The sequence below is a fragment of the Plectropomus leopardus genome, chromosome 2 (assembly GCF_026936395.1).
Source record: "Plectropomus leopardus strain MGB_pleo_1.0 chromosome 2, ASM2693639v1, whole genome shotgun sequence".
NCBI lineage: Eukaryota > Metazoa > Chordata > Actinopteri > Perciformes > Serranidae > Plectropomus > Plectropomus leopardus.
Window position 1 is genome coordinate 25,695,876 of NC_142177.1, and position 26,751 is coordinate 25,722,626.

Below are 26,751 nucleotides of genomic sequence, written 5' to 3' on the forward strand. Positions count from 1 at the left end.
CTAAATTTCCTTTAGCTTTCAGTGTATCTGGTTTTGTCGTGTTCATGCACTAGGTATGGTTGTCATGTGGATAATGGCAGCCCTTTTTTTTTTTTGTTACGGGAGCTATTGACCCACTGTAATGGCGGTTTGTATTTCAGTACCCATTAAAGGAGGTGGTAGTTATTCACCAGGACCCAGAGGCTCTGAAAGACATCCAGTCCCTGCAGAAATACATCCTGGAAGTAAGTGAACCAAGAGCAGCCTTTGTTTATTTTGTGTGATCATTTGTCCAGTCTGATAAAGTAGCCCTGGTAAAGTGTCATTTACCAGTGCTCTGCGTCACAGCCAGGTGCATCTTCATCTCATCTTTCCAATTTTTTGTCTTTTTTGTCTGTTTACTATGCTTTAATCAGCACTATTAAATTTCAAAGTTAAAGAGAAAGCCCTCCTGGAACCTTGTTGACACTCCAAAGCCAGTGTGTTGACTCCACAGAGGGGGTGTACAACAGAGGAAGCTCATCTTCACACGTCGTTTGTGTCTTCAGCTGTAATTGAAATTTCTGTGCTTGGTTCACTTGAAAAGGGGGTGGAGGAGATGTCTTGGAAAAGAATTTCACATTTGATCTACTCCACTTGCCACACACGCAGACCTTTCAAATATAGAACGCTAACATGAGCAGTATTTTTTTTTTCTCCAGCACAAGGAAACACTACATTACTGTTAATGTGTCTGTGTATGTCATAGACGCAGTTTGCATCATTATAGTTTACACAGCTCTTCTAGCTCTCATTTCACAAATAGATGTTGCCACATTACTGAGTTGATGATACTGCAAAGTAATGTTTTTTGCCATTCATACATCCTGTGGGTTTCACATATAAATTAAAAAAAGACATAAAGTAAAGGACTGCAGTGGTAAAGGAATACTTTGGCCTCCTAAGTGACCATTTGTATATTAATTACTCACCTCTTGTTTCATTGAATCAATGAAAATAACTTTTTTTATATGCATCCACGGTTAAGGAAGAATTCTTGATAAATGGAAATTATAGACAAATGCATGTAACAACAGCAAAGCTACATGAAAACATCCATCCACAAACTCTTAACACATCTCCTGCAGTATAATACAAGACTCATTATCCAGTTGTATGCTCAGTACTTTCCAAAAAGACAGCCCTTTCCGACAGGGAACTTAACAAAAAGAAAAATTTATAGTTGCTATCTTCAAATCTAGACTCTGTCAACAAAAACAGTAATTTTACCTCACTGAGCTCGGTAGCTGCCGTTATGTCAATGCCTTAATCAGTGATGTTGTTTGTGTTATTATGTGACTTTTGTGTTTTAAATGGTAAGTTCAGATTCACCAAAGTCACACAATAATACAAACAAATAAACTGATGGAGGCAGCGTTATCAGCATCTCACATGTTCCCGGAGATAAAATTATTGTTTTTGTCGATAGATTTTTGCTTTGAAAAGGATCGGTTCAGTTCCCTGTCTGAAAGGGTGCTCTTTTTCAGAGGTACTGAGCATACTCCTAGATAAATGAGACTTGGACTATACTGCATAAGTTGTGAGAGAGTTTTTAAACTCATGCTTTGAAAAATTACTGATGAATTGAAGTTAACAGCAAAACTATATCAGTTTTTGCATTCTTCATTCACCGTGGAGGCATGTGTGGAAAAAAAGTTGTCTTCACAAATAAAGTATGACACGGGGGTGATCCATTAATGAACAAAAGGTAATTTGGGGGTGAAATATTTCTTTAAATGTCATTTTATTAAATGGAACATCATAAAGTATGGTTACTGTATGCACCAGGAAATGCTGATTAATTTCATAAGTTTGTTGTGTCCATTCAGGTGCTGTCAAAAAGAACGGAAAAATGACAACTCAGACAGTACACAGACTAATTGTCATAGCCTTTTAGTGCAGGAAGCCATTACACTGACAATTATCCCTATGTCTTTGGGTTTGATTTTCCACCAACGAAGCTCAAGAAGTCAATGCTGTTCCACAGCTGACTCATATAACCCCACTGCCGTCTTAACTGAAAATTATTCAACCTCTCAGATGCTTTACCTGGAAGTGTTGCTGTTTTTGTTCCCACTATAGCCACATGAAGTCTTGAAGGTCTCAAGCTGAGAAATTACTGATGCATCAAGGATGGAAAATTGATTGCGTTTCTTGTTCTCATATATGGCTGACCAAGAAAATTGACAGAACATATAGAGATTAAGGATTATGTGGGAAAAGGGCCTCTGGTGCAACCTTCTGTTGGATCCTGCAAGATTAATCTTAGTTCAAGCCACTTCTTATCTCTCACTCTGTTTCATTTCTGGTGAGGAAAACATTTAACCTTGCTGGCTTCTAGCTTCCCTCCAATAAACAAGGTTTATTTGATCAGAATTGAGAGCATTTTAAGGTCCTGCAGCCGAGGGAAGAACCTTCAAACTCTCTTACTGTTGATGGCGTTTCAGTTTAGCATTTGAAAGTTAGAGAAATTAAGTCTGGATTCACCTTTTCACTCTTGCGTCTTCTTAGATTCATTTTATTATTATGCTATAATTATTACTATTAAACAGGTAATTCTTTGTAATTTATTCAAATTGGTTTTACTTATATGTGCACTGATTGGACACCTACTGTTGCCGACTGGCTCAACGACCAGTTGATTTCATGGCTGACTTGCTGTCTGAGTGAATTACATTTTTTGATTGCTCCTTTACAGCACATGACTGAAGCAATTACAGGTTTTAATTTGACTCCTGCAGGATGTAACAAAGCATTTAGCTTAACTCAAGACCCCACACAATTGCCTTGTCTGATGTATAGAGTTGTGGGATACTATTGGCATTAATCCTAGCTTCATGGGTTTGATAACTTTAAGCCATAGACTACAAAAAAGTAATGGACGTAGTCACCATGATATCACCCACTGGTTTTTGAAGCCCTGAATTCAGCACATTGGCTGATGCCATTTTGGATGCCAGAAGTGAGCAGATTTAAATAAGAGGGTGGATGTGACTCATAGACTCTAGGGACATCTCGCAGACAACTCGTCACTTAAAGCTGCTGTACCTTTATGTATGTGCAACTTTAAGCCTTAGTAACATTTAAATGGGTGAGTTCAAACTGTAACCTTCAAGGCTGAAAAATGAAGCCACTGTGGAAGTGCCAAAAGACCATTGAATTGCTGCCTTGGAGTCTTGAAGTTGTTGCAGTTGTCACCCTACATCAGGAATCTGATGAGTGTTGTCATGTGATGCATAGGTTATACCATGACACAGGGTTGGTTGCTTTAAAGAAAATATCAAAGCCAAAAAGTGACAAACAGCGTTCTTAGTTAAGTTATGAGGCTAACAACTTAAAGAAACATTGTGTGCAATAGTCCACCTTCCACCTTCTCTTCCCCTCTGTCACTCTCTCCACACCCTCTCACACAAACATACACACACACATTGCTGCAGCACTACTTGTCTACCATATCTTGTGCTCTCATTGATTATAGCTCATTGACAAATTCAGATCTTTATCTTGGTGCGTCTGCAATACATCACAGGTCAGGAAGGAAGGAGCTCCAAAAACTGAGAATCAGGGCTAAAGTCATGTAGTGTGAATTGGGCATTAGTGGCCAGTGCTAGTGTTTCAGTCTTAACTTTCAAAACAAAAGAAGACACAGCAACTTTGCCTTTCACACGAAGCAAGGGTAAACCCTGAATGGTGCTGATTACATTTTTATTGTCTTTGTCTTGAGGCAAAACATGAGTGTTGTAAGTCTCCAGTGTTCAGAGGGAAGAAATTAGGCAAACAGTGAGATTCGCTGTTGATGGTCAGTGGCAATTTTAATTTTAGCTTTGGTCAGCATTGTTTGGCCGAAAAGCATGTTGATGGCTCCACTGTCGAGAGGTTTGAGGATGTTCAGTTGAAATATCCATCAAGATGCTGTTTGAGTTTACAGCAGCCTGAATAAATTGTAATGCAATAAAATCACACAAATAAAAGCCATGTATGCCCTCAAGATAAAAGAAGTTCTTTTTGTGCACTTCTGCATCGATTCAGCCTTGTTTTCCGTAACCGTGCTCAGCTCAAAACAAATGTTGTAGCTGCTCTGTTCAACCCCACACTGCCCTTCAGTTTATTACTCAGCGCACTGTAGCAGCTTATCTGTGCTCTCTGTCAGCAAGTCACTTAAACTCAGTTTCAGTTTTCAGTTTGACCGACTGAAAGATGCTGTGCGTGGCGGGCCAGGGTTGGTATCAGTATGGCTAAATTTAGCATCTCTGTCTTCACCATATATAACCAAATCACAGATTTTTATTTCCATTTAGATTGAAGAAGGAAACGTACTACATTGAAAGGCGGAGATATTGACTGAATAGTAGGAATCGCTCACGGACTGACTAAGAGGCCAATTTTGTGGCTGACTTACTCTTTGAGTGTATGACTCACTCTAATCAGTTTTTGATTTGCTCTTAACAGTGCATGCCCAAAGTGTTTACGTTTTAATTTTTAAATTAAATTTTGTCTAATTTTGTTATTGTTTGGAATTCTGTCAAGTTAGTTGTCATTCATTTTCAGTGGGCATTTAAAGTTCTAAGTGTATCTCCATTTGTGGATAAATCACAAGCATTTTTTCTTTACTTTTGATACAAAAAATGTTATTGCACATGGCACTAGGTATTTCACATTCCATTTGGTCAGCAGAAGATATACTGGGTGCAGGATGAGCTTTGTAAAGGTTAATTGAGCAAATGCATTCGGCTCATCTAATGTCCACACTGTTACCAGGAGAGCTTTGTTCATCTTTTAGCTGTGTTTTTTTGGCATTTAATGGTTAAGCAGCATATAATGAAAACAAAGGGTCTCAAAAGTAATGCCATGCCTAATTAAATTTCAATTTTGTTAGTTTTGCAGTGCACATTACAGGTTTTATGTTTCAACTTTTGTATTCATGTTTTCGAGTTTGGTTTTGTCAACATTAAGAATCCTGGTACTCATCAGTATACTTGGAATTTTAACTCAAAGAATAACAAGACAGTGACTTTAACTTCTGTAAGACATGGATTGTGTCTTTTTTTTCCTCCTGCAGGAACTTAATGTCCGACAGTTGACTCTATCAACAGACAAGGACAAGTACGGTATTCGTCTGAGAGCCGAGCCAGACCACATGGTGCTGGGGAAGAGACTAAAGGGGGCCTTCAAAGCTATCACTGCTTCTATTAAGGAACTCACCAACGAACAGCTCGAGGCCTTCCAGAAAACAGGTATTGATGAATGTGGCTGTCTGGTTGTGTGAGCAAAATCTGTGAACTCATAACTCGTGGTGCAATGTGAAACAGCTATCAGCAGCCTAATATAGTTCAGTCATTTACACATGTGAAAGTTTACATACTGTCTCTGCAAATTATATCCCAGAATTATTTTTATATATTAATTTTTCAATCAGACATTTTGTTCTCTGTGCAAGTGACCACACATACAAAAGACTTGTTCAGTCGTCAAAGATTTTGTTCACCAGGTAATTTAGTCAGTACAGAGGAGTTGGTTCCTGTTAGGATTTTAATCACAACTGCACAATTGCTGCAAATTTTGTCAAAATCATACTAATTACACCAAAAATCCAACAATGAATCGTTGCAGTGAAGGTCGGATACAGACAGACTGCCAGTTTATCCTCTGAATGCAAACCCCTCGTCCTTCTGAAACTATAATCAGAGCTCGAGCACGGATCAAAGCAGTGCAAGGTATCTTGTCTCTCCAATTATAGAAAAACGAGGAGAGCCCCCAGAGTCTCTGGGGAAGGGAGCAGCGGAGGTCAGCTGGGCTGTGGGAACTTAACATTTCCAATCAGTTGGATGTTTGAAGTCTAGCCAATTGGAAGGAAAGACGGAGGATGAGCGATGACAGGAAAGAGGTAGATGTGGTATAGGATGGTGGAAAAATGATGGAGAGAGGAAACACACAGATGGAATTACGCACAGCGTAACTGAGTAACATTTCACTGACGTGATGTTTGAGTGTGCAAAGCTTGCTTTTAAAGGGGACTTATTTTTCTAATTTTCAGGTTCATACTTGTAGTTTGGGTTTCGACTAGAATGTGTTTACATGCTTTAATGTTCAAAAAACACTAAATTTTCCTCATACTGTCTGTGCTGTAACACTTGTATTCACTTTCTTTCTGAAGCACTCCATTTTAGCGCCTGTCTCTTTAAGCTCCCCTCCCAAAAAAAGCCCAGTCTGCTCTGATTGGTCAGCATTTACAGGTCTACATTTCAGTGTCACTGCACCATCATTGCATCTGGGGAATGACTGTAACAAAGAATTCCAGCACTTCAAAACATAACAGGACATGTTCCTGCAGGAATATGATGCAAAATAAGGTAGAAATTCACAACATTGGCAACGAAGATTACATGTTTCCCCGACGTTAGCGTAGAGCTTCATGTAGCTGTGTACTTGCAGACTGGGAATGACTTTGACCCAATTCCAATTCTCCTCCTTGGCCCTACCGCTCTGTTTGAGTGCTGTTGTGTAGGGTAGGGTGTCTCATTTCTTTTAGGGGATCAAGGAGTAGTGATCATCCAGCCCTCCAGGTGGCCCTCCAGACAGAGTGGTATAGGAAAATGTAAACAAGCATATTCATTAGTGTTAGGTGTTAGCTAGGTAATGCTATTTCAACTGTTTATCATTTACTTTTAGCTCACTGTTATAACCTTTTATTCATCAGTGTTAGCTAACTACTAATTTACATATGGGCCATTGTCAGCTGCTGATGGCATAGTGTCATCGCATTGCCTGAATTAAGATTTCAAACCCTACCCCTTGTGGCTCTTTTTTAAGGACCCCTATTTAGTGGAGGGCACTCCAAATCTAGGCGTAGGGCCAAGGGGGAGAAGTGGGATTTTGCCTTTCTATTTAAAATGACCAATAAAAGCTTCTAAACACTCTAGACATGTCCCTGTTGGAATGTTATCTAAAATCAGGGAGCAATTTAAAACATCGGCAACCAAGATTACATGTTTCCCTGTCATTAGCATGTAGCAGTGTAGACTACATAATTTATACACTTGCTGTGATGTGCCTGGAGCAAATGACTATATAAAGAAATCCATCACAAGCTGACAGTAGCTTGTCTAGAAAGTAGGGAATGGTCTGAAGCCTGAGGTATTTGTTCACTGGGATCATTTATGTTTAACTTATCATTTTTACCTTGTTTAATATAAATATCCAACATTTTTACTTTAGATATATTACAGAAAATAAGGAAAAGCTTAACAGGTCCCCTTTAAAGTGCTAAACTTTATACCGCATCACCGATCTTCCTTGTAAGGGATAGTTAAACACAGTATAAAGCTGCAGTTAGCAGGCAGTTTTATTATCTCAGCACAAAGACTGAAGCAGGGGAAACAGCTCGCCTGGCTCTGTCCCTGCAGAGTAACAAAAACAAAAAAGGATGGGAAATCATTGGAGTACAAAAACAAAATAAAGGTCTGTTAACTGATCAGTCAGGTAGTGAAAGGTAAACCACAAAACAATCTGTCCATGGAAAAGATAACAGCTCACACTGAGTTGAGAGTCCACTTTTAACCTCTTGAGCAATTTCTAGCCGAGAATCTGTGACTCAGAAAACCCTTTTAGACTAGAAGGGTGGCAATTTGGCAAGAAACTGATTGTTCGTTCATGGCTATTGGTTGTATTACTCATTATTCCCTACCTGCACCTTTTGATCCCATCATTTTGTCGGGGCAGAAAAAAAGAGGTTAAGAGAGAAGGCGGAAAAGAGCAGAGAAGCGGGGAGGGACACAGGAAATCAAAGCATGGAAATCTCGGATTAGAGAGAAATGGAGTGACTGTTTCACCCAGCCTCTGGGTGTGGAGAAGTGAAGAGGAGAGGAGAACACGGTCACGGTTTTAGTCAGAACACAGACGTGGGTAATTGCTGCCACTGGCAAAATGGAGATATAAACCTGACTAGATTGGGTTCGCTCTATTGTTTAAATGCTCAGATCTCATGTGGATGTGGCCAAGAAGACTGCCGTGTAAGGAATCTCGAAAGCATGCAAATACTGGTCCAGACCCCAGCTAACTCGAAACAAAGCCTCAGTCTGCATGCAAGTTAACAGAGCACTTTACTCAGTATGATTCGGAGTAATTGAAACCATTTCTAGAATCCTTCAAACACCAAAATTAAGACCCATTTCACACAATCACTCAGTAATTTATTCAAATTTAATTAGGAGAATAGTTGGGCAGAAAATTGTTTATCACATTTGCATTAACGTCTGTTGCCATCATTGATTGAATCATAATGGGCATCAATATAAATGATTTTAAATGCATCAATGCATTTTCATCCTCTCCTAAATTATCGATGTCTGCTAACAGACAGTGCAATATTAGTTTTGTGTGCATATAGATCTCTCTGTCAGAAAGAATCGAGGATCCTTTTAGAATCTCTCACAGAAAAAAAAGAAAAATCAGTATGTTATCTTTCTATTCAAATTATTATGTTAATATTTTTGTTTATTTATGCAGTAATGTGAGTGATCTGAAAAAAAAAATGATACCATTTCCAAAGATTTTCTTAAATATTTATCACTCAACATCCATCTGACTTTGTACCAGAACATTTTATGTCATTGTTGACAAGAATGTTTCAACCCAAGAGGAAAATCTTAATATGCTTAGTAGCAAACTTTTTAATTAATGTATATTAAGTATGGTTTGACTCATTTTCTCATGCCCCCTGGTGAGTTTTGTTTGGGCTGTATAATTTATGGCTGTTCAGATATGTGGTCTGATGCTGCGACGACACTGTAGTGCACAGTGGTGTTGCATTCTGCATGAACAGCATATTCACACACGCTGTTTTTCTATGAATTGATGAATGCTGATGTAAACTGCCATATAACAATGTTTATTTCTTGATTATTTTACATTTTCATATTCTAATGTGTAATTGTAAGGATCCATCATGGTGGACGACCATGAGCTCCATGAGGAGGACCTGAGGCTCATGTACTCCTTCGACCAGAGCTCTGGCTCAGCAGCTCAGTATGAAGCACACTCTGATGCACAGGTATGCTACAAATTTAAACCCAAGGTTTTTTTGCATTAGATACCTTTTGCATCTAAACTGAAGGCCATATTGGGAAAAAAAGGATTAAAAAGGAGTAATACTTGTTTTTATGTGTATGAACGTAGCTTCTGTATTTAAGGAATGAAGTGCAAAGTTAATTGCAAGACGGTAAGGGGCTCCTCATAACAGAATTGCCTTTGGAGAATTGGTGGCTAACAGGAAATTGGTTTTCTTTATTTTGCATTTTCTGTTTAAGTGCCAACTTTTAAGGAGACTATGTAAATGCCCTTGTAGTAAGGAAGTAGTTTGACATTTAATTTGCTTTTTCAAATCCTTGCTGGAAGTTAAAGGAGATCAATACCTCTCTTACGCCTCATTTACACGTAGCTTTGTGTACGTATGCAAGTCAAACAGAAGATCATTAAGTCTTATGAGAACTGCCATAATTTGCCACAGATTTCTGACTGTAAGCAAAAACAAATTAGCTGACAGGTTTTATTTCCTAAATTTAGCAGCTTGATTTAGTTGATAGCTCTGGATTGATAGTGGTTGCATGCAAGCTAGGTAACATACAGAGAGCATACACAGTGATTCATATGTCTTTTTTAAAAAATAGTTTCACAAAACTAGCCACACACCTGGCATGCTAACCTCCCCACTTGTTTGTCACCACTAATTAATGGTCCTGTTTTTTTCTTCATGCACATATTCTGTAACACTGGATAGCAAAAACAGACAAAATTAACTTATTTCCCATTTTTGCAATGGCTTTTCTATCCATCCTGGAAGAGATGCATTTCTTTGTGTTCAATGCTTGGGAGCATCCTCATTATACTAGAAAAATAGAACAGAACATAAAAGCATACCCCAGGGATGACGCTTTTCTGTAGGCTAACGTGGATGTTATCTTTGCCCTGGTTTTGTCGTCAAAAAGCCTATGGGATTTTTCCATTACATTTTTGATTATTGCAGAAAATAAGCTCTGTGGTAAACAAACACTTATGATACTTGCATGTTTTGTTCAGCAAGATAATCTTCACAGATAAACACCACTTCCATTTTGGAAGCGTAAATGCAGTCGAGGCTATAAACAAACAGCCGCATGAATTAATGCTGCCACCGTGACGACGCTGTAAAGCCGTGTTCAGCGCAGCTCGGCGTGATGATGCTTTGTAGTCTTGTTTCACCACTTGTTAGCAGCCACCTTTTTTAAAGATACATACGACCTTATTTCAGTCGTATAACCAAAAACCCATTCAAAAAATCCTTGACTTTGATATGAGAGAACCAGAGGAGCTGAAATGCTAACTCATTTCCGGGTTGTAGGAATTACTAGGGCTCTCTATTACAAACAGAAACAGAGAGGTTGTATCTGTATGGGAAATAAGAAGTTACTGCTAGCCGTCAGTTAGCTTAGCTTAGCACATGCTGGAAATGCGGAAACCTGAGCCTGGCTTTGTCCAAAGGTAACAAAATCTGCCAACCAGCACCTCAAAGGTCATCAAACAAAAGTTTATATCTTGTTTATTTAATCTGATAACAACAGAGGTGTGGCAAAATATTGTTGTGGATTTTCAGAGGGTCATGTGCTACGTTCCTGCACCCAGACAAGACAATGCCGTCCTAATGCTGTGCTAATCATATCCTGGCAGTAGCTTCAAATCTAAAGTACAAACATGGTGGTGGTACCATTCTTTGCATAAAATTCTTAGCAAGAAAGAGAATAAACTTATAACCTAAAATGTGAGGCTGTTCCTATAACCTGGTAGCAATCACATCCTTTTATTTTTCAATGAAAAAAGATATGAAGTTTGGATCTTTTTTCTTTTAATTTCTAGTTATGTATTTCTTTTTTTAATTCTTTTTTTATATATTCTCTATAAAATTGTAGTCACTTGTTAACAAACATGAAAAGGCATAGAAACAGACACATGTTCACCTCGACTCCTCCTGTCTCCTTAGTTTTACATTACTGTTGTATAGATTGAGCTGGAAAGCGTAATGTAACAGGATCTAAAAACATAAATGCTTCTCTGCTGCGGCTCCTGCACCGACCTGCCATATACTGTAAATGCATTTATTTTTCTTTACTGTAAGTGTGTGATGTATGAAATCATTTCACGGCTAAGTGGAAACCAGCATGTATGCGTTTCCCACAGGCCCTCTCTAATCAGTGCTCCTCCAACCGTACACACACCACACGGCTGCACCTTAATACCAGTTTACTGAGCTGGCTTTTTAATTCTCTCTGTTACTCTCGCTCGCTCACGCCGACTCCCCAGCTCCCATCTGTCTGTCTCTCTGTTCTTTCTCTCTCATATTCCTTTTCTGTATGCTATTGTGTACTCTTCTCTGTCACCCTGTCATCTCGTTCCCTCCTTCCTCACCTGATAAAGTGTTGAGAGCTGGCAGCAGCTCAGCCTCACACAGCAGGATGCTCATTTTACATTAGTGACTCACACAGACTACAATATTGCCATTGTTGCTGCTTGGTTAGTTGTTTTTATTTATTACTTTTACATTATAGATGTTTGAACAACAATGGAAGGCAGATATATTTCAGAAGTTTGGTCTCTGCAGCTGTACAGTTTGTCCCACTGCACTGAAGGAGCCTGTTACTCAGTGGCTACAGTAACCTCTGATGTCTTCACATCATGTGAAATTCTGTCACTCTCTGCTACTAGTCTGTCGAATGCATATTGCAATAATTGAGTGGTGATTATAGTACAACCTGTCATCATTAAAGTGCTGCAGGAGCACATTGTTTGTTGTTACAGTAACAGGAAATCAATTCATATCTTCACTAAGGCTAGTAGATGGAAGATAAAATACTTTTTTCTCTACAAGACACCTCCGTGTTCTGCACCTCCCTTACCCAAATACCCAAATATAAAAACTAAATGTCCTGATTAAAACTTGGTGTGTGTGCTCAAATACACACTAAATTACTTTGTTTGTACCCATTGCATGCATCAGTGCCAATTGATGGTAAACCCCAGTAAATAGTCGGCACCAGGATCAAACCACCACTCTTCCGATGAGTGAGTGACCTGCTCTACCTCCTGACCCCCACACCCCCCTTTAAATTGCTGGCAGTCGAGAACAAGGTTTATTTAACATAAACAACACAATATTAGCTTTTTTCAATAAGGTAATCAAGACAAAGGCTTGTGTTTTTTTATTACAATTATATTTATGAAATTATGGAAAGCACTACATGAAATATATAATAATTTTGATAAGTCATCTTGTAGGTGACACTTCACAATTCGCTCTTCTTTTTCTTCTTCTGAACCGTTTCCAGTTTGAACATGTATGCCTGAATTACTCCCATATCACCACTTTGGTAGTAGCTAGAAAACAATAACAAGCAGAGATTTGTGTTCATGATGGGCAGAGTTGAAGGTGAGCAGGTATGCTACGCCTGCAGGTGAGCAGCTGAGGGGCAGATGGAGAAAGAGGCAGACACTATTTTGCATATTCATTGAACCAAGCTTATTATATACAGTCAATTCCAGGAAAGGAACTTTAACAGGGAAAAAGAGTAAAAATATTTATCGTCATTGGGGTTTTTCAGTTGAAACAGATATTACATATAAATTAAATAGTCTTGGCAGGAAAAAATGATGTATCATAATGTGAAAAGGTAAGCCAAAAACAAAACAAAACCAAACACAAAAAACAACACCACTACAACAAAGACAATATTAAAACAGAGGTGAAAAACAGATGTTACAGTTGTTACAATGTACAGAAATCATGAAGATTACATGGGCAGATTACAGTTTATATCCTTATTTCCAGTGGCCCCGACCCCACTTTTGTCATAGGTTTTATTGGTCTCTATCAACATTTTGTTTAAAAAAAGTCCATGAAGCTCCCCCAGATATAAATAAATAAATGAAAAGTGTTCTTCATGAGGCAAAACTGCCATATTAGTCTTTGGTAACATCACTTCTGTTATCACTTCTGTTGTCACTTCGGTATTTATCTTCAAAAATAACAAAACACTTATGTTGTCCCGTAGGTCCTGGTGCTGCTGGATGTCACCCCGGACCAGTCCATGGTGGATGAAGGCGTTGCCCGAGAGGTCATCAACCGCATTCAGAAACTACGCAAGAAGGTGGGACAATTATTTCAGGAGCTCTACTCGCTCTGGAAACTAGAGTGACACATAACACACTACTGGTGAATTTTGCAATCCAGTGTCTAATGAAGAGAATCTGACATATTAGAAACAGTTTGCCAACACATGTAATCAGGGCCGTGCCAGGGTGAGCAAAACATGCCACTGAGGCAGTTTGATGAGTTGTAATGGGAGACAAAAATACCAGTCAAGGCTGTTGCATGGTGAGCAATGTATGACAGTTAAGCAGCGGAAAGGAAATTGACTGAGTACGAGAAGCATTTGGGAGCATGGCACACTCGGACTGAAAAATTTACACCAAATCAGTGTCTTATTTTTAAGGATGATGACAACCAGCACGTCTTCTCCTAGAAAAGTTGTTTGACCCTGTATGCTCTCTAGAATTAGAAATACACAACAAAAACTGTTAAAACCACTTTTCAAATGGAGATACAGTTTTGTTTTGTTTTTTAGGAGGTTTTCCTGCTTATGCACCTTTTAATATTACTTTTGTTGATAATAATCTTTCAGTCTGAAATCCTATCCTAATCCAGTATCTTAACCACAAACCCTGTCCCTGTCATATGTTTTGAAAATTACAGCAGAGCTAAAAGTTGATGAACAGAATTTAAAACAGAAGCAATTTAAATGTATCATTTAAGTGAGTTACTTGAGTCAAGTCAAGTCAATTTTATTTATAAAGCCCATTATCACAAATCACAATATGCCTCAGAGGGTTTTACAGCATACCAAGTCTGTCCTTAGACCCTCACATGGACTAAGGAAAAACTACCCTAAAAAACCCTATAACAGGGAAAAAAATGGTAGAAACCTCAGGAAGAACGACTGAGGAGAGATCCCTCTTCGAGGATAGGAATATGTAGGAAAGAGAGAGGGAGAGAGGGAATTAAAAAAAAAATACAAAACCATCTTGATTTACAGCTTATCATATGTGTCGTACTAATCTTATTGTTATATACAGTAAATATTGGAACATTTTGACATGTTGAAATCTGATGGGGAAAATGGGAAATGTTGCCGACAAAAATACAGAGAAATATTTTTTTTTAAATGTACCAAATGCACTAAAACAAAAAATAAAAATATAAAAGTGCTGAAAATGAGGTAGTGAAAGAAGAGTAAAATGTAGTATATAGAGTACAAAGCTTTATATTACTTTTTACAATCCATTTTAAATATTTAGCCAAAAATATTATATGGTGAGGTATGCAGTTATATTATTCAGAGGTTCCATACTGGACCATTGGTTAGACGAAACAAATATTTGATGACATGCGCTCAAAGAAATTATTTGGTCAGTTTTTTAGGTTTACAAATTTCAATTACATATAAAATTTCCATCCTTATGAATCAAGAAATTCTAACATAAACCAAAAAAGTACCATTTATGGAATTAGATCAATTAAAATTGAGATGAATAGAATTTACAAAATTTACTTGACAAAGTTCCTGTAATTACTGTTAATTATTTCTACCAATATAAAATATTTTGGTGTTTAACAATATATCTAAATACATTATTATCATTAATGTTTACCGCTAATTATTAACAGTAATACATTAACAGTAATTACATAAACTTTTACCGGATAAATAGATACATTCTTTGAGTTCTGCTAACATAAATTCTCCCAGTTGTATTTGATAAACATGGATATAACTTTTTTTGGTTGATTTGATGTAATTGTAAAACATGAATCTAAAAGTGGCCCAAATCATTTCTTTGAGTGTTGTGCTCTAGGAGACTGAACATTTTTTTTCATTCTTTTCTGTAATTTTATATTTTTTCATTTTCTAAGAAAATACCTTTAAGGAATATATCGACATATATCTAGGTAGCATGTACAAGACAAATAAAAAATACACTTTTAAAAATCATCACAAATTAAATGAAAATATGAAAAAAAATAAAATAAATAAACATAAAAATATAAAAAATATTTCTCTCACAGCTAGTAATCACCAATGTCTAACTTCATCCCACCATACAGTAAACATAATTGGAGGTATGCATGGCTTCCCTCCTGTTTCTATCAGAGGAGCATCAATAATCCCATGATTCACTCAGGGTGACCCAGAATACTTTCTAAGTCTGTATGTTCAAGGTAATTACTAACAGGACCCCATTCTTTTCAAATACTTTTCATACACTAAACCAATAATTGATTAATTGAAATGAATGCAAATAATCATTAGTGGGAGCCCTACAGGGTAGAACAAACAGAGAACTTGCTGAATTATTTTACATTTCCCTCCCTTTGATCACCCCCCCTTCCTCTTTATGTCCCATGCTAAATTTGTCAGGGCAGTTTTGAAATCTTTCCACTGCAGCGTCACAGTTAGAAGTTTCTCCATCATAAGGCAGGCTTAATGGAAGCTTAATTACAGTCTGGCCCCTTTCAGATTCTAATGTAGGAGCTTTGAAGTGGTCTGGGGAGTAAAGACGGATTAGCCAACAGCCCCTTGTTTTCACAACCAACAAACAGTTTTTTCCGTCCCCCTATAGCAGTGGTGTGCACTGGCTCCCGTCCAGGCTAAATTCCTCCAGTTATTTCAAACTGAGATCTGTTAGGAATTTTCCACCCCGGGGATGGGAATTAATTTTTTAACAAATCTTTGACATGTTTGGTAGTAGTTTGTGTGTGCGCATTCATGTTTTTATCAGTGTTTGCACGTGGATTTGTGTGTGTAAGCATACGCAGGGTTGAGAAACAGGTTAGCCTCTACTTTTTTAAAAAATTTATTTTATTTTTTGGCATTAGGCTTCTCACAAACTGGAGATCTCTGTGGCTCTATCTGACACACACACACACACACACACACACACAAAATACCAACCCCTTCAGGGTAGGGTCAGTACCTTGACTTGGCAGGAAAAGCCTATAAACCTTCCTCCATTGATTGACTGCTCCTCTGTATCTAGCTAACGTTATCACTCCGCCCTTGAGCCACATACTGCAATAGGAGTGTGTGTGTGTGCATGTGTACTATACATTCAATATATGTGTGTACGTCTGTGCACACGTCTGCACACTGCAAATTAGGATGAGATCAATGTGTTTGAAAGTGTCAAGGTTAGAGGAAGCTGTCAGCACACAATGCCAAAAATGATGGGCTCTCTTCCAATAAAAAAACAAATCTTCCCTTGTTCCCTTCTGTCTTTATTTGTTCCTACACTGTCTGATTTTTGCCTTTTTTTTAATCCCTACCCTCTCTTCTTTTGGCCGCCCTTCCATTTTGTTTGTCCCATCCTCCCGCCTCCTAACTTCCTTCTTTCAGGTAATTGTTTCCCCCAGATTTCTTTTTCTTATAGAAGAGGAAAAAGCTTTGCAGACAATTACCTGGAGCAAAAATGTGTCTCTGGCAATCATTTGTCAGAGAACAGATAACGTGCGTTGCTTTTTGAAGAGCTATTCAAGCAGTACTTTTTGCACATTACTCATTTATGGTTTCTTATGATGTCTTTTAGCTATTTTGATATTTTGGAGTCTTTTTTTTTAACTTAAACATCCTTATTTATTTGTGGAAAATGCTGTGCTTGGTGTTTGTTTACATATTTACTCACTACCTGTCTTTCCATTCCTTGTCTCTCAGGGTCATTTAGTGCCATCAGATGAGATAACTGTGTACTATCGCTGCCAGCCAGAGGGGGAGTACTTGGGCTCTGTGATTCAGGCTCACACTGACTTTATCCTGGCTACCACCAAGGCTCCACTGTTGCCCTTCCCTGTCCCCAAGACTGCCAGCGTCATCATAGAGGAAAAGACTTGGGTATGAAAGAACACCTCAGGGCAAGCAGGATTATTGTTTGCTGTGCCATAATACAAGTTCACTTGAACAGGAAGCTTGTTGTGTAACACAACCTTTCAAGATTCAGGAAACATGCTGGTAACAGACAGTGTGTGTTACGATGAGCGTGAGTGATACTTTGCGGTGAATTCTCTTGATTTTATGCCCAAAATCAGGAACATTTTCCCTCTAGTGATTTCCATTGTACCACTCTGCTGTTCTATATTTTTATTTATTTTATTTAAGAAAATAACAAAGTCAGTATGTATTTCTCTTTTTGCCTCCTTCATGCTCTTTTCGTCTTTGTTGCAGCTGAAGGGCTCAGACTTGGAGTTAACCATAGTAAAGGGATCTTCAGCCCCTCGGGCTCCTCTAAATGGACCAGCTTGCACCTACGTGAACGTCAGAGTTAAGGTCAACAACAAAGAACAAGGTAGCACATGAAAAGGCCAAAAATAAAGTCTGTTTTTCTAGCCAGCCAAAGAATATTAAACAAGAGTGTATACAACTGTTAAAGTGCAAACAGAAGGTGCTCTCAGGTGTTTTTGCATTTTGGCAAAAAAAAAAACCCATTTACTGATTATCAAGATAACATGATATATACTGGATAAGTTTTCCTTGTTTTACCTGTAACTCACTCTGTGAACTGTTTGGCTACATTAGTAATCCTGCCTGACTGGTTTCTATTCAGAGGGGGTGGTGCTGCTGGAGAACCCCAAAGGGGATAACAGACTCAACTTGGACAAGCTGAAGAAAGTGTGCGGCAGCATCTTTGGAACAAATAACACCCAGCTCAAATTCTTCAATGGTAGCACTGGTGAGAACTGGTTTTAGCCCCTGAGAAAGACATAATTGCAGTTAATCACCGTTAGGGTAGAAACATCTGCCATCTCTTATTATTGAGTGACTATAATCACCCTCTTGCTGAAACCTCATGTTAAAGACTTAAGTACTTAGTCTTTACTGTTGAAGCATTTCATTATAGTTAACTGTAGGGCCCTAAAACTGACAAAATATAGTAAAAGGTTCTACATTGTAAGTAAAGAAAAATATAATACATAGAATAAATAATACTGTTACATTACAATTGTTACATTATTAAATAGCATGTTGAAATAATGTAAGGCTTTATACTTTTACTGTATCAGTTGATAGTATCAATTTAAACAATTATTTTTACTTTAAATTTATCTTTAAGTAGTGTGTTTATTTGCACACAACCATTTATCGAAATAATTTTCCACACAGTATTTATAATTTTCCTAATGCCTAAGTGCACATGGATGTTCAGAGCAATGATTGGTTCCGTGTTCAATGATGATAGATGATAGAAAATCATTGGACAAGGTTATGAGACAAGTCAAGATAACACTGAAAACATCTAAGTTTTTGGTCTCCATAGTAACTCAGATGAAAATCTGAAAGTCCTCTGTGTGCTTGTGTGTTTGTGACAGAGTTGACCAGCAAAATGGACCTTCAGACTTTAAGCGGTAAAACTTTGTCAGTGACTTCAGGCTCATCCTCCCCTGGCCCCGCCCCCACCACAGACACCCTCCTGTGTCCTTACGTGAACCTGCTGCTCTGCAACGCACAACCAGCTGGTGAGAAATATACACCAAAATATACTTAACACACAGCTATCGTGACTCAGTCATCCCTCTGACAAATTTTAGTCTGTGTAGTCAAACCTTTGCAGACCCTTTAGAGACTCACTATCGCCTCTCGACGTACAAGTGACATCACAGGACAGTGACACTTTCTACACTCTGAAAAGGGTTGTTTTTTTTCAGCATTTTACATAGATTAACTATTTTCACTGGCGAAAAAAAACCCATCATGTTTTATGTTACAATAAACATTTGGGCAAAATAAAATTGTCCCCCAACATTGGTTATGAGAAACTTGGTGGTAAACTTTATTCTGAATGGCATTAAAAAGTGTTAAAAAGTCTTATACTGTATATAACTTACCTTGAGCTGCAGGAACCCTGATATCTCTGCAGCACTATACTTATGCGTGTTTGACAAAATGTCAAAACTGTTACTTTGTGATGTCCTGTTGATAATATTACTTTATTTGTTGATATTTTAAACAAAATTTCAGGTCCTATCATTCACAGTGCAGCTTTAAAAATAAAAAAGAACAAGTTAATTATTGATATTAAGACATGCTGGTAGGTTGACCAGCATGTCCTTTCATGTCTTTTACCTTTGAATAGTGACAGGCCATTTTCCTCTGCTGTTGTCTGTGTTCGTTCTTGGCTAAGATATCCAATTCTTGGCTGTAGATTAATATTTACTGTACAGAGAGGAAAGCTAAATCCTGTTTTTTTGCCCCCCAAAAAAGGACTTATCCTTATACTACTTTTTATATGATTTTGGGTGGGCACAATATTTTATAGGTTGAATTAATATGCTGAGATGTTTACCACCGTTTGCATCAGCTGCACTCATAATGTGCTGTATGAATTGTACTGAAAGATATGTAACATAATCCAGGTTTATCCTTTAACCCTTTCACCTTGACCCTCTGACCCTACATCTCGCGTCCTCTCTTTTTGACCTATCAGTCCTCCTCTCCGTCTCTTCCCTTTTCCCAAAGCTTAATCTTAGTCTTGATACCGTTCCAGGACTTGTGAACAAGTTTCACTAACAAGACAATCGTTTCTTAATTTGTAAAGGAAGTAAAGTCTGTCTGGTTCACTTCTCTTCAACATTATCTCCTCCAGAGTGCCAGACAGGAGAGGTGGGCACCCTCCTGCTGATGAACCCAGTGGGCCAGAATGGACTCAGCTTCTCAGGTCTGCTGTCTGAGGCTGCCAAGGTTTTCGGCCTCCGCAGCAGACGGCTCAAACTCTACCTGGACGAGGACCTCACGCAGGGTAAGAGAGAAAATGATCGATATCATATTGACTTGTAAACTGGTTTAAGGCCAGTCATTCTGGGCATATGTATCCAGTGAGGAATAAATCTGATTGATAGTTCTTACCTTCATTGTGTAACATGTCACTGAGTAAAAAAAGGAGTCTCCAGAGCAGGTCTGGAATTAGGGAATTGTCTTTTAATCCCATGCCAAGAGAAAAATGTCATCTTATAGCAAAGGTATTAAAGGGTGAAGGCTCTACTGTCAGGCGATTGATTACATTTCAAAAGACAATATAATATTATTTTATTGCATCCGCTTCTACTCTTATCACTTGATTAAATGGCTGTTATCATCCTCATACATATGGGTTTTAAGTGGCTTCACCTGCTAGGCTCAGAGGGTTGTTATCAACTGTCTGTGTACAACGCACAGAGCTGACCATGAAGAGACAAAGCTGCATGCAGCAAACTGCAGTAAAAACAACAATTGAGACACGCATACAAAATGCACCTTGAACATGTCCATAGAATGCTCCTAAAACATGAGGAATACTAACATGTCCCATATATAAGTAGCTGTGATATGATGGCAGAATTGGGATCCAATAAAGTTATGCATAATGTATGAAACATTTCGAGGACATTTCTTAATGACTTATGAAAGTTTTTTGGATCCTTTTTTTTTGATCATCTCATTTGAATAAACTAAACTAACCTCCAAATTTGAGCATCGTAAGACCTTTCCAGTTTGAAAACTGTGATCTTGTGTGGTTGCTTAAAATGTGTCTCCACTTTTAATTTTAGCCAAAAATATAAACAAGCACACTTTGTAACTGTTTAATGTCTCTCTCTCTCTCTCTGTCTCTCTCTGTTTTTCAGAGCTGCCAGCTGATTCATCAGTAAAATCTCTAGACACCAAAACTCTGTTTGTGAGAGTTCTTCCAACAACCGCCGAAGCATAAATCCAGAGAAGCCATCTTTGGGAACATTTGTCTCAGATGCCTCACAGGTTCCCTGAATCAAGTTTTCTACCAGTAAAATCCCACCAGAGCCCCTTTGATGCACAGTGGATTTATGTCATTTGTTTAGATGCTTTTTTTGGAAATCTGATCAAGTTCATGCTCAACTGTTATTCCATGGAGTTACTATCAGCCATGTCTTGAAATATCTTAAGATGACTTTGGGGACAAAATGAGCCTGAAGAGGTCTTATGATGCGTTTCAGTGCATTCCAAGATGTGCTGATAGCTCTATTTAATCATCCTATTTAGCCATAACTTAAAGTACTGTTCTCTTTGATGCAGTTTCTTTCCCTCATCATGTCTTTAATTTGTCCCCTCTTATAAGTGACAGTTTCTAAGAAAGCGCAGTGTGTTGCCAGGCTATATTTATTCTGGACTGAGAAGAGATTTACATAATTTCTACACTAGAAAGTGGATGCACTTCAAGAACAGAATGATTATTCATACTTAACAGCTGGATAGATGTGTGGTCATGGAAACTGGGAATTGTCTGGTGGAAGGAAAATCTGACATCAAACTACCCAGAAAGAAAAAGGTTCATTTACTTCAGATTTAAAGATTTTATTCAGTCGTGTTTCAGCATCTCGGCTTGGAAATAAAGATTCCAGGGAACCATCTAACCTGTCGAGCTGTCAGTTACCAGTGGAGGTTTTTTGTCTTTATTATGCTAATGATAAAAAATTATGCAAGCTACTTCTCGAGGCTTATTTGAGGTGAGCTTAGTCCAGAGTAATTATTGCTGTGGCTCATAATCAGGAAACCAATTTGGCCTATTGTGCTCGCACACAATTTAGAATTTAACAGATAAACCTGCTCTGTTCATTGCATTGGGAATCCTCTGACAATTGTGAAGGCATTTAAAAGGTGAAATGGATTTTCGGGTTGCTGTACCTTAAGGACAAAAGGGTTCTCAATTAAAAAGAGCAACAAATGGATAATATACTCTTTTAAGTGACAAATGGAATAAATCAAAGGTGACTAAGAATCAATACTTTTTTTTTCTTTCTTGTTTGCTCACTCAAAGTTCTGTTTGACAGAAGGGACACATCTTGTCTGTGACTGACTTGCTGCAGATAAACGTGTTTGCTTCTGTTCATCTGGTTGCCTGAGACATTTTGACTCATTCATGGTGCACTCTTTAACTATCAACCCAGTACAACAAATTAAATTAAAAATAATTTCAGCTGCAATAAAGGTTTTAAGGGAATATTTTGACAGTACAGTTCTTGGAAAGAGTTACATGTGATCGATGATACCACTTTCATGTCTGTCCATCAATCACAAATAGATTCTACTTCTATGGCACACTCCAAATCCGAGACATCACAGCTATTTTTGCAATTTACACTTGCCCATTGCAATCTCACTGCAAAAGTAACCTTTAAAACATTGCAACATGCATCAATTTTTTTTAGAAAAGCTGCAGTGAAATGAGGCATTTCAGGCCTCAATAATCTGAAAAACAGCTTGCAAAATCCTGAAGGGACTGATTATAATGCCAGGGCTAGCAGCTGCCTAGCTTAGCTTAGTTTAGCATGATGACTGGAAAGACTTCAGTGCCGTGTTCAATGAATTCCATAATAAAGATGCATAGTAATTCCTGTTGAAGCTTTAAAAAATACAGTTAATAATGTCAATAGACTCAATGTTGTCATGAATATTACATTATACTCTGAACGCAGGTGACCTTGAGGTTTGTTGAGTACTGAACGTTGTGTTAGACCGACTTGGCTTCCCAGGGGTTCATTTATAGGGTGCTGATGTCCACAGGCATGGTGTTAATCTGTGTCTGTGAAACCAGGTTCCCACTGGTCTGCAGCCAATATACTGAGAATTCCAGTGTGCATGTATGTGTGTGTGTGCGTGTGTTTGGACCCATGTGTGTTGATTAATGAAGAGGCCAGAAGGGAGAACTGCCTACTTGTTGGCAGTTTAGGTAACTCTCAACTGGGGGCGCTGCTGCAGAACCTCTCTTCTTGTATCTTTTCAACACCATACGATAAATTTACCACTAATTTGCATCCAAAGTAAGCACGTGAATACACTATTAATCTTAGTCTATATTAATAATGTTCATAAACATTTACTCTCTGCAGGCTCTTACACTATCAGCACCGGCACAGGAAACTCAACTGCTTCTCAGCTAAAAAACAATTAACCAAGAATATGTCCGATGGGCACCAGCTCATCTCTGTGTATGTCATTCTTTAGAGATATTTTTCCCAAAATACCCAATGTAGATTTTCACCTATGTAAAACAAAAAATAAAATACATAGGGGTGGATGATATTAATAAAATTCTTCATTACATTATACTGAATGTGCTTTTGCATTACAGTATTGATATATAGTGTATTTTTAGTTTAGTTTATTTGAAATAAAATCATTATTATACAGTTGTAAACAAAATACAGGAATACAGGCATGTAAGACATTGTCAGGGACGCCACAACAAGGTCTAGGACTTCTTTCCATCGTGGTTCTGTCCTTCCTTTCGCCACACAAAAGGTTTGAGGACAGGCATTAAACGCACATCCGCAACTAGCCACAACCAAACACGACAACTCACTCACAGAGAAACATGCCAATAAAAAGCAACAACAAAACACACTTGTACATAAAAGAACAACTTTAATGTACAAAAATGACCATGACCTTAATTTTAGATGTTATCTTACAGCCCATGTTGGACCATTTTCTTAAAGGCTTGTGGGTTCTGCAGCTCCTTTATTGCAAGAGGCAGTTTGTTTCACTCTGTAGCACCACTGCAGAAAAAAGAAACCTTCACCATTATGGTTTGGAAAGTCTACAAATGTTCAGGTGAGCTTGCCTCGCTCTGGTAGTGCGATTCTGTACTTTTTCGTACTTCAATAATACAGTAAAGTTTCTTCTTCAACACATTGATGCAAAAATCATATCAAAATCTTATAATGGCTTAAAGCAGTCCTGCTCAATGATTTGCAACATAATCCACGGTGACCTACTATATTTAGAGATATTAAAGGAATAGCTACTGCACCACAGTAAAAACAGGCAAAATGTCTGAACATTTAATCTTCTCATATTGGCCACCATTACTGTAGTTTTGTTGTGTGAAATCTTAAATTTCCAGTATTCAGTATTTTCATATTGTCACATCAGTTGAATGAAGAAATAAAGGACAAGGAAAGAATAATAGCCAGAGGGGAAAACAGACAACAAAGACGTAAGAACAGAAAGAAAGATTTACAGTTTGAGTGAATTCTCTAAAACGTGCATTACTGAGCTGAATAAAGACTTTATAGAATTCTCAATTTTGGGGAATATTTCTAACAAGGTGCAGTATTTTCCATTGGATGTAAAGTCTCCTAGCACTTAAAAAAAGTGCCACTTCAGAATGTTAGTAGCATATTACAGTACTTCACTTTCCACCTGTGAATCCCAGCGTCTCTATAATCAGTGTCACTTCAGTGTGATGATTTTATCCTCCCCCCTCCTGGGCGGAGCAGCATGCTGCTTCACTGGTTAAATATTAAGCACACAGCTCTGTCTCATCCTCCTCTCATCCGTCTCGCTCCCATCTGCTCCTGCTGCTCCATTTGTGCCTCTGCACACCCCGGCCCAGCTAAGAGAGCAGGTCAGTGACCCATCTGCTGATAGACATCACAGAAATACAGTATGCAGCGTGGGTGAGGTGAACATGACCCCTGTCATCTTACTCTAATAATGGACAACGAAACTCATTACAGTGTGCCGCAGTGACAGTCTGCAAAGAATGAAGAAAAGTTTTGCCACAGTGCGGGATAAAGACAGGTGTGTTTTCAAGAATATGCAGGCCAATAAGGGCTGTTTCCAACCAGCCCACCCCGGTAACACGTGTGCTGCGTAATGGAAAAATCTAAATCTCTGCCAGTAAATCAATTTTCAGCGCCCTGCATGTTGCCCAATGCAGAATGACGGTAGCAAAAACAACCTCGAACAAGCAAGCACAATAGGTAAAAGAGTGAAAAAAAGAGGTATGTTTTTTACTTTGGCTGTGGCCTGTTTGTAATCTTACAGGAAGTAGTAAGCTGACGCAAGTATAGCCATTTGTAGCAACTTAAATTGACAAAATATATAAAGACTATTTACAGTCAAAGGAAGGATGTTGGAGGTAAAAACCACCCAAGCTCAGTTTACCAAGCTTTTAAAAGGCAAGCTGTCTCTGTAAGGCTGACTTGAAAACCTGCATCTATAATGCATAATTGTCAAAGTGAACTTAAGAGTATGTGCATCATTTTTTTATCAGGCCATTATTACCTCCTGTTTCTTCCCCCATTTCTTATTATACCAAATATGTTTTGAGTAAATATGAATTATTTCTAGATTCATACCTTACAAACTACACTGTATTCTATCTATGGTGCATTTTCTCTTTTAACAGCTTGTTTGGACAGTATGTCCACATTGCCCAGAATGTCTGTGTGAGCAGGGGACCCACAAAATGTCAAAATGTGACCTATGTGCCACATAGTCTATGGCACCATGATTTCATATATTAAATCCTGCCATTACTGGATGTGACAAACTTCATGCCAAAATAAAACAAAATAAAAATGCATGGATTGTAGCTTTTCTTGTACTGCAGATTTGAGGCCAGATTATAAATTGGGCAGGCCATTATTGGAAGACATAATTGCACCTACCCACAAAAATGCCAAATGCCAATATGTCTTCTAGATTATTATAACATATTTATATTAGGTCTACAGTGTTGGGGAGTAACTAGTTACAGTAATAAGATTACAAAATAACTCTGAATTAAGACTGTAATAATAATAAGTATTATTATTATATTATTATTATTATCATTATTATATGTCCCTCATAACATATCCAACAAAAAAAAGAGAATTTACTGATTAAAAAGACTGCATAAAGCCCTGATGTCCATGTGTATTGACAATTATATTAAAACATAACACTCAAATGCAGAAGATTTCCAATCACTTGACAGTTCAAACAATTTTTTTTCCAAACTGATCAAATTCTGGCAAAATGCCCCTAATAATAATAATAATAATTATTATTATTAAAAACAAAAAGAGACAAAAAAGGCTCATTCCAAAATTTTCCACGAGAAAACACTGACAAGTTCATTTTTTAACTGTAAAATGAACATTATGGTCACAACTGGAAAAGTCCAGCCCTGCAAAATAAAAGGATCTGTATAAAAACAAATGCCAATGAAAAAAACAACACGAAGGAATAAAGCAGACCAGTTGTCCAGCTTTTCATAAATGTAATTTGGATTTTGTCATCAGATTAATGTATCTTTCCTCCTCCTTTAATGTGTGTATTTTTGTCAGGCGCCCTCTACAACACCAGCCAGAAGATAGTGATGACGTTTTATCGCAGTTGACATTGACGTCTCTTCCGGCAGCCATCTTCATCTTTATTATGTGGAATAAACGAGCAACGACTTTTGATAGGTGTTTTAGTCTACACTGAGCCAAAAACGGGAGATTTTTTATTCGACTTTATTGGAATAATGTGTACGAATCTAGAAGTGTCTACGAAACTGCGGTAAGGCTTGTTTTCTGGGTTAGGCTTTGAGTTTGCTGATGAGAAAAACAAATACGAGTAAGCTAGCTTTAGCTTGAAGTTAGCATTCATTCTCTAATGCACTTTGCGTTAGCTAGTGATGCGTAAATCACAAACACCAGTCAGCAAAGACAGCAGTAGGCCACGTTACAGGAAATGAATTAAACAATAGCTGCGTTGATCAAAATGGTTGTTGCAATGCTTTGATCAGATAAAATTGGGCCTCAGAGCAAAAAAAAAGTTCATTAGATGCCTGTTCGTAATAACAACGCTGAAGTCAGTTTCCGATTTATAAGTGGAG

At 37.9% G+C, this 26,751-nt stretch overlaps 2 protein-coding genes across 4 annotated transcripts in view; both read left to right on the forward strand.

The window, feature by feature from the left end:
• Nucleotides 1–21,877, forward strand: part of iars1 (isoleucyl-tRNA synthetase 1) — a 73,318-nt gene extending 51,441 nt beyond the window's left edge. For both annotated transcript variants that reach the window (XM_042506187.2, XM_042506179.2), the window contains exons 25-34: nucleotides 141–224; nucleotides 5,078–5,252; nucleotides 8,955–9,067; nucleotides 13,095–13,190; nucleotides 16,809–16,985; nucleotides 17,316–17,436; nucleotides 17,695–17,820; nucleotides 18,458–18,604; nucleotides 19,732–19,884; nucleotides 20,747–21,877. In XM_042506187.2, coding sequence (XP_042362121.2) covers nucleotides 141–224; nucleotides 5,078–5,252; nucleotides 8,955–9,067; nucleotides 13,095–13,190; nucleotides 16,809–16,985; nucleotides 17,316–17,436; nucleotides 17,695–17,820; nucleotides 18,458–18,604; nucleotides 19,732–19,884; nucleotides 20,747–20,829 — 1,275 coding nt within the window. In that variant the 3' untranslated portion in view covers nucleotides 20,830–21,877. The remainder of the gene's footprint in view (nucleotides 1–140; nucleotides 225–5,077; nucleotides 5,253–8,954; nucleotides 9,068–13,094; nucleotides 13,191–16,808; nucleotides 16,986–17,315; nucleotides 17,437–17,694; nucleotides 17,821–18,457; nucleotides 18,605–19,731; nucleotides 19,885–20,746) is intronic.
• Nucleotides 21,878–26,289: 4,412 nt separating this feature from the next.
• The window catches only part of atp2b2 (ATPase plasma membrane Ca2+ transporting 2), a 160,550-nt gene continuing 160,088 nt past the window's right edge, over nucleotides 26,290–26,751 (forward strand). For both annotated transcript variants that reach the window (XM_088089278.1, XM_088089292.1), the window contains exon 1: nucleotides 26,290–26,432. The gene's annotated coding sequence lies outside the window, so the exon portion shown is untranslated. The remainder of the gene's footprint in view (nucleotides 26,433–26,751) is intronic.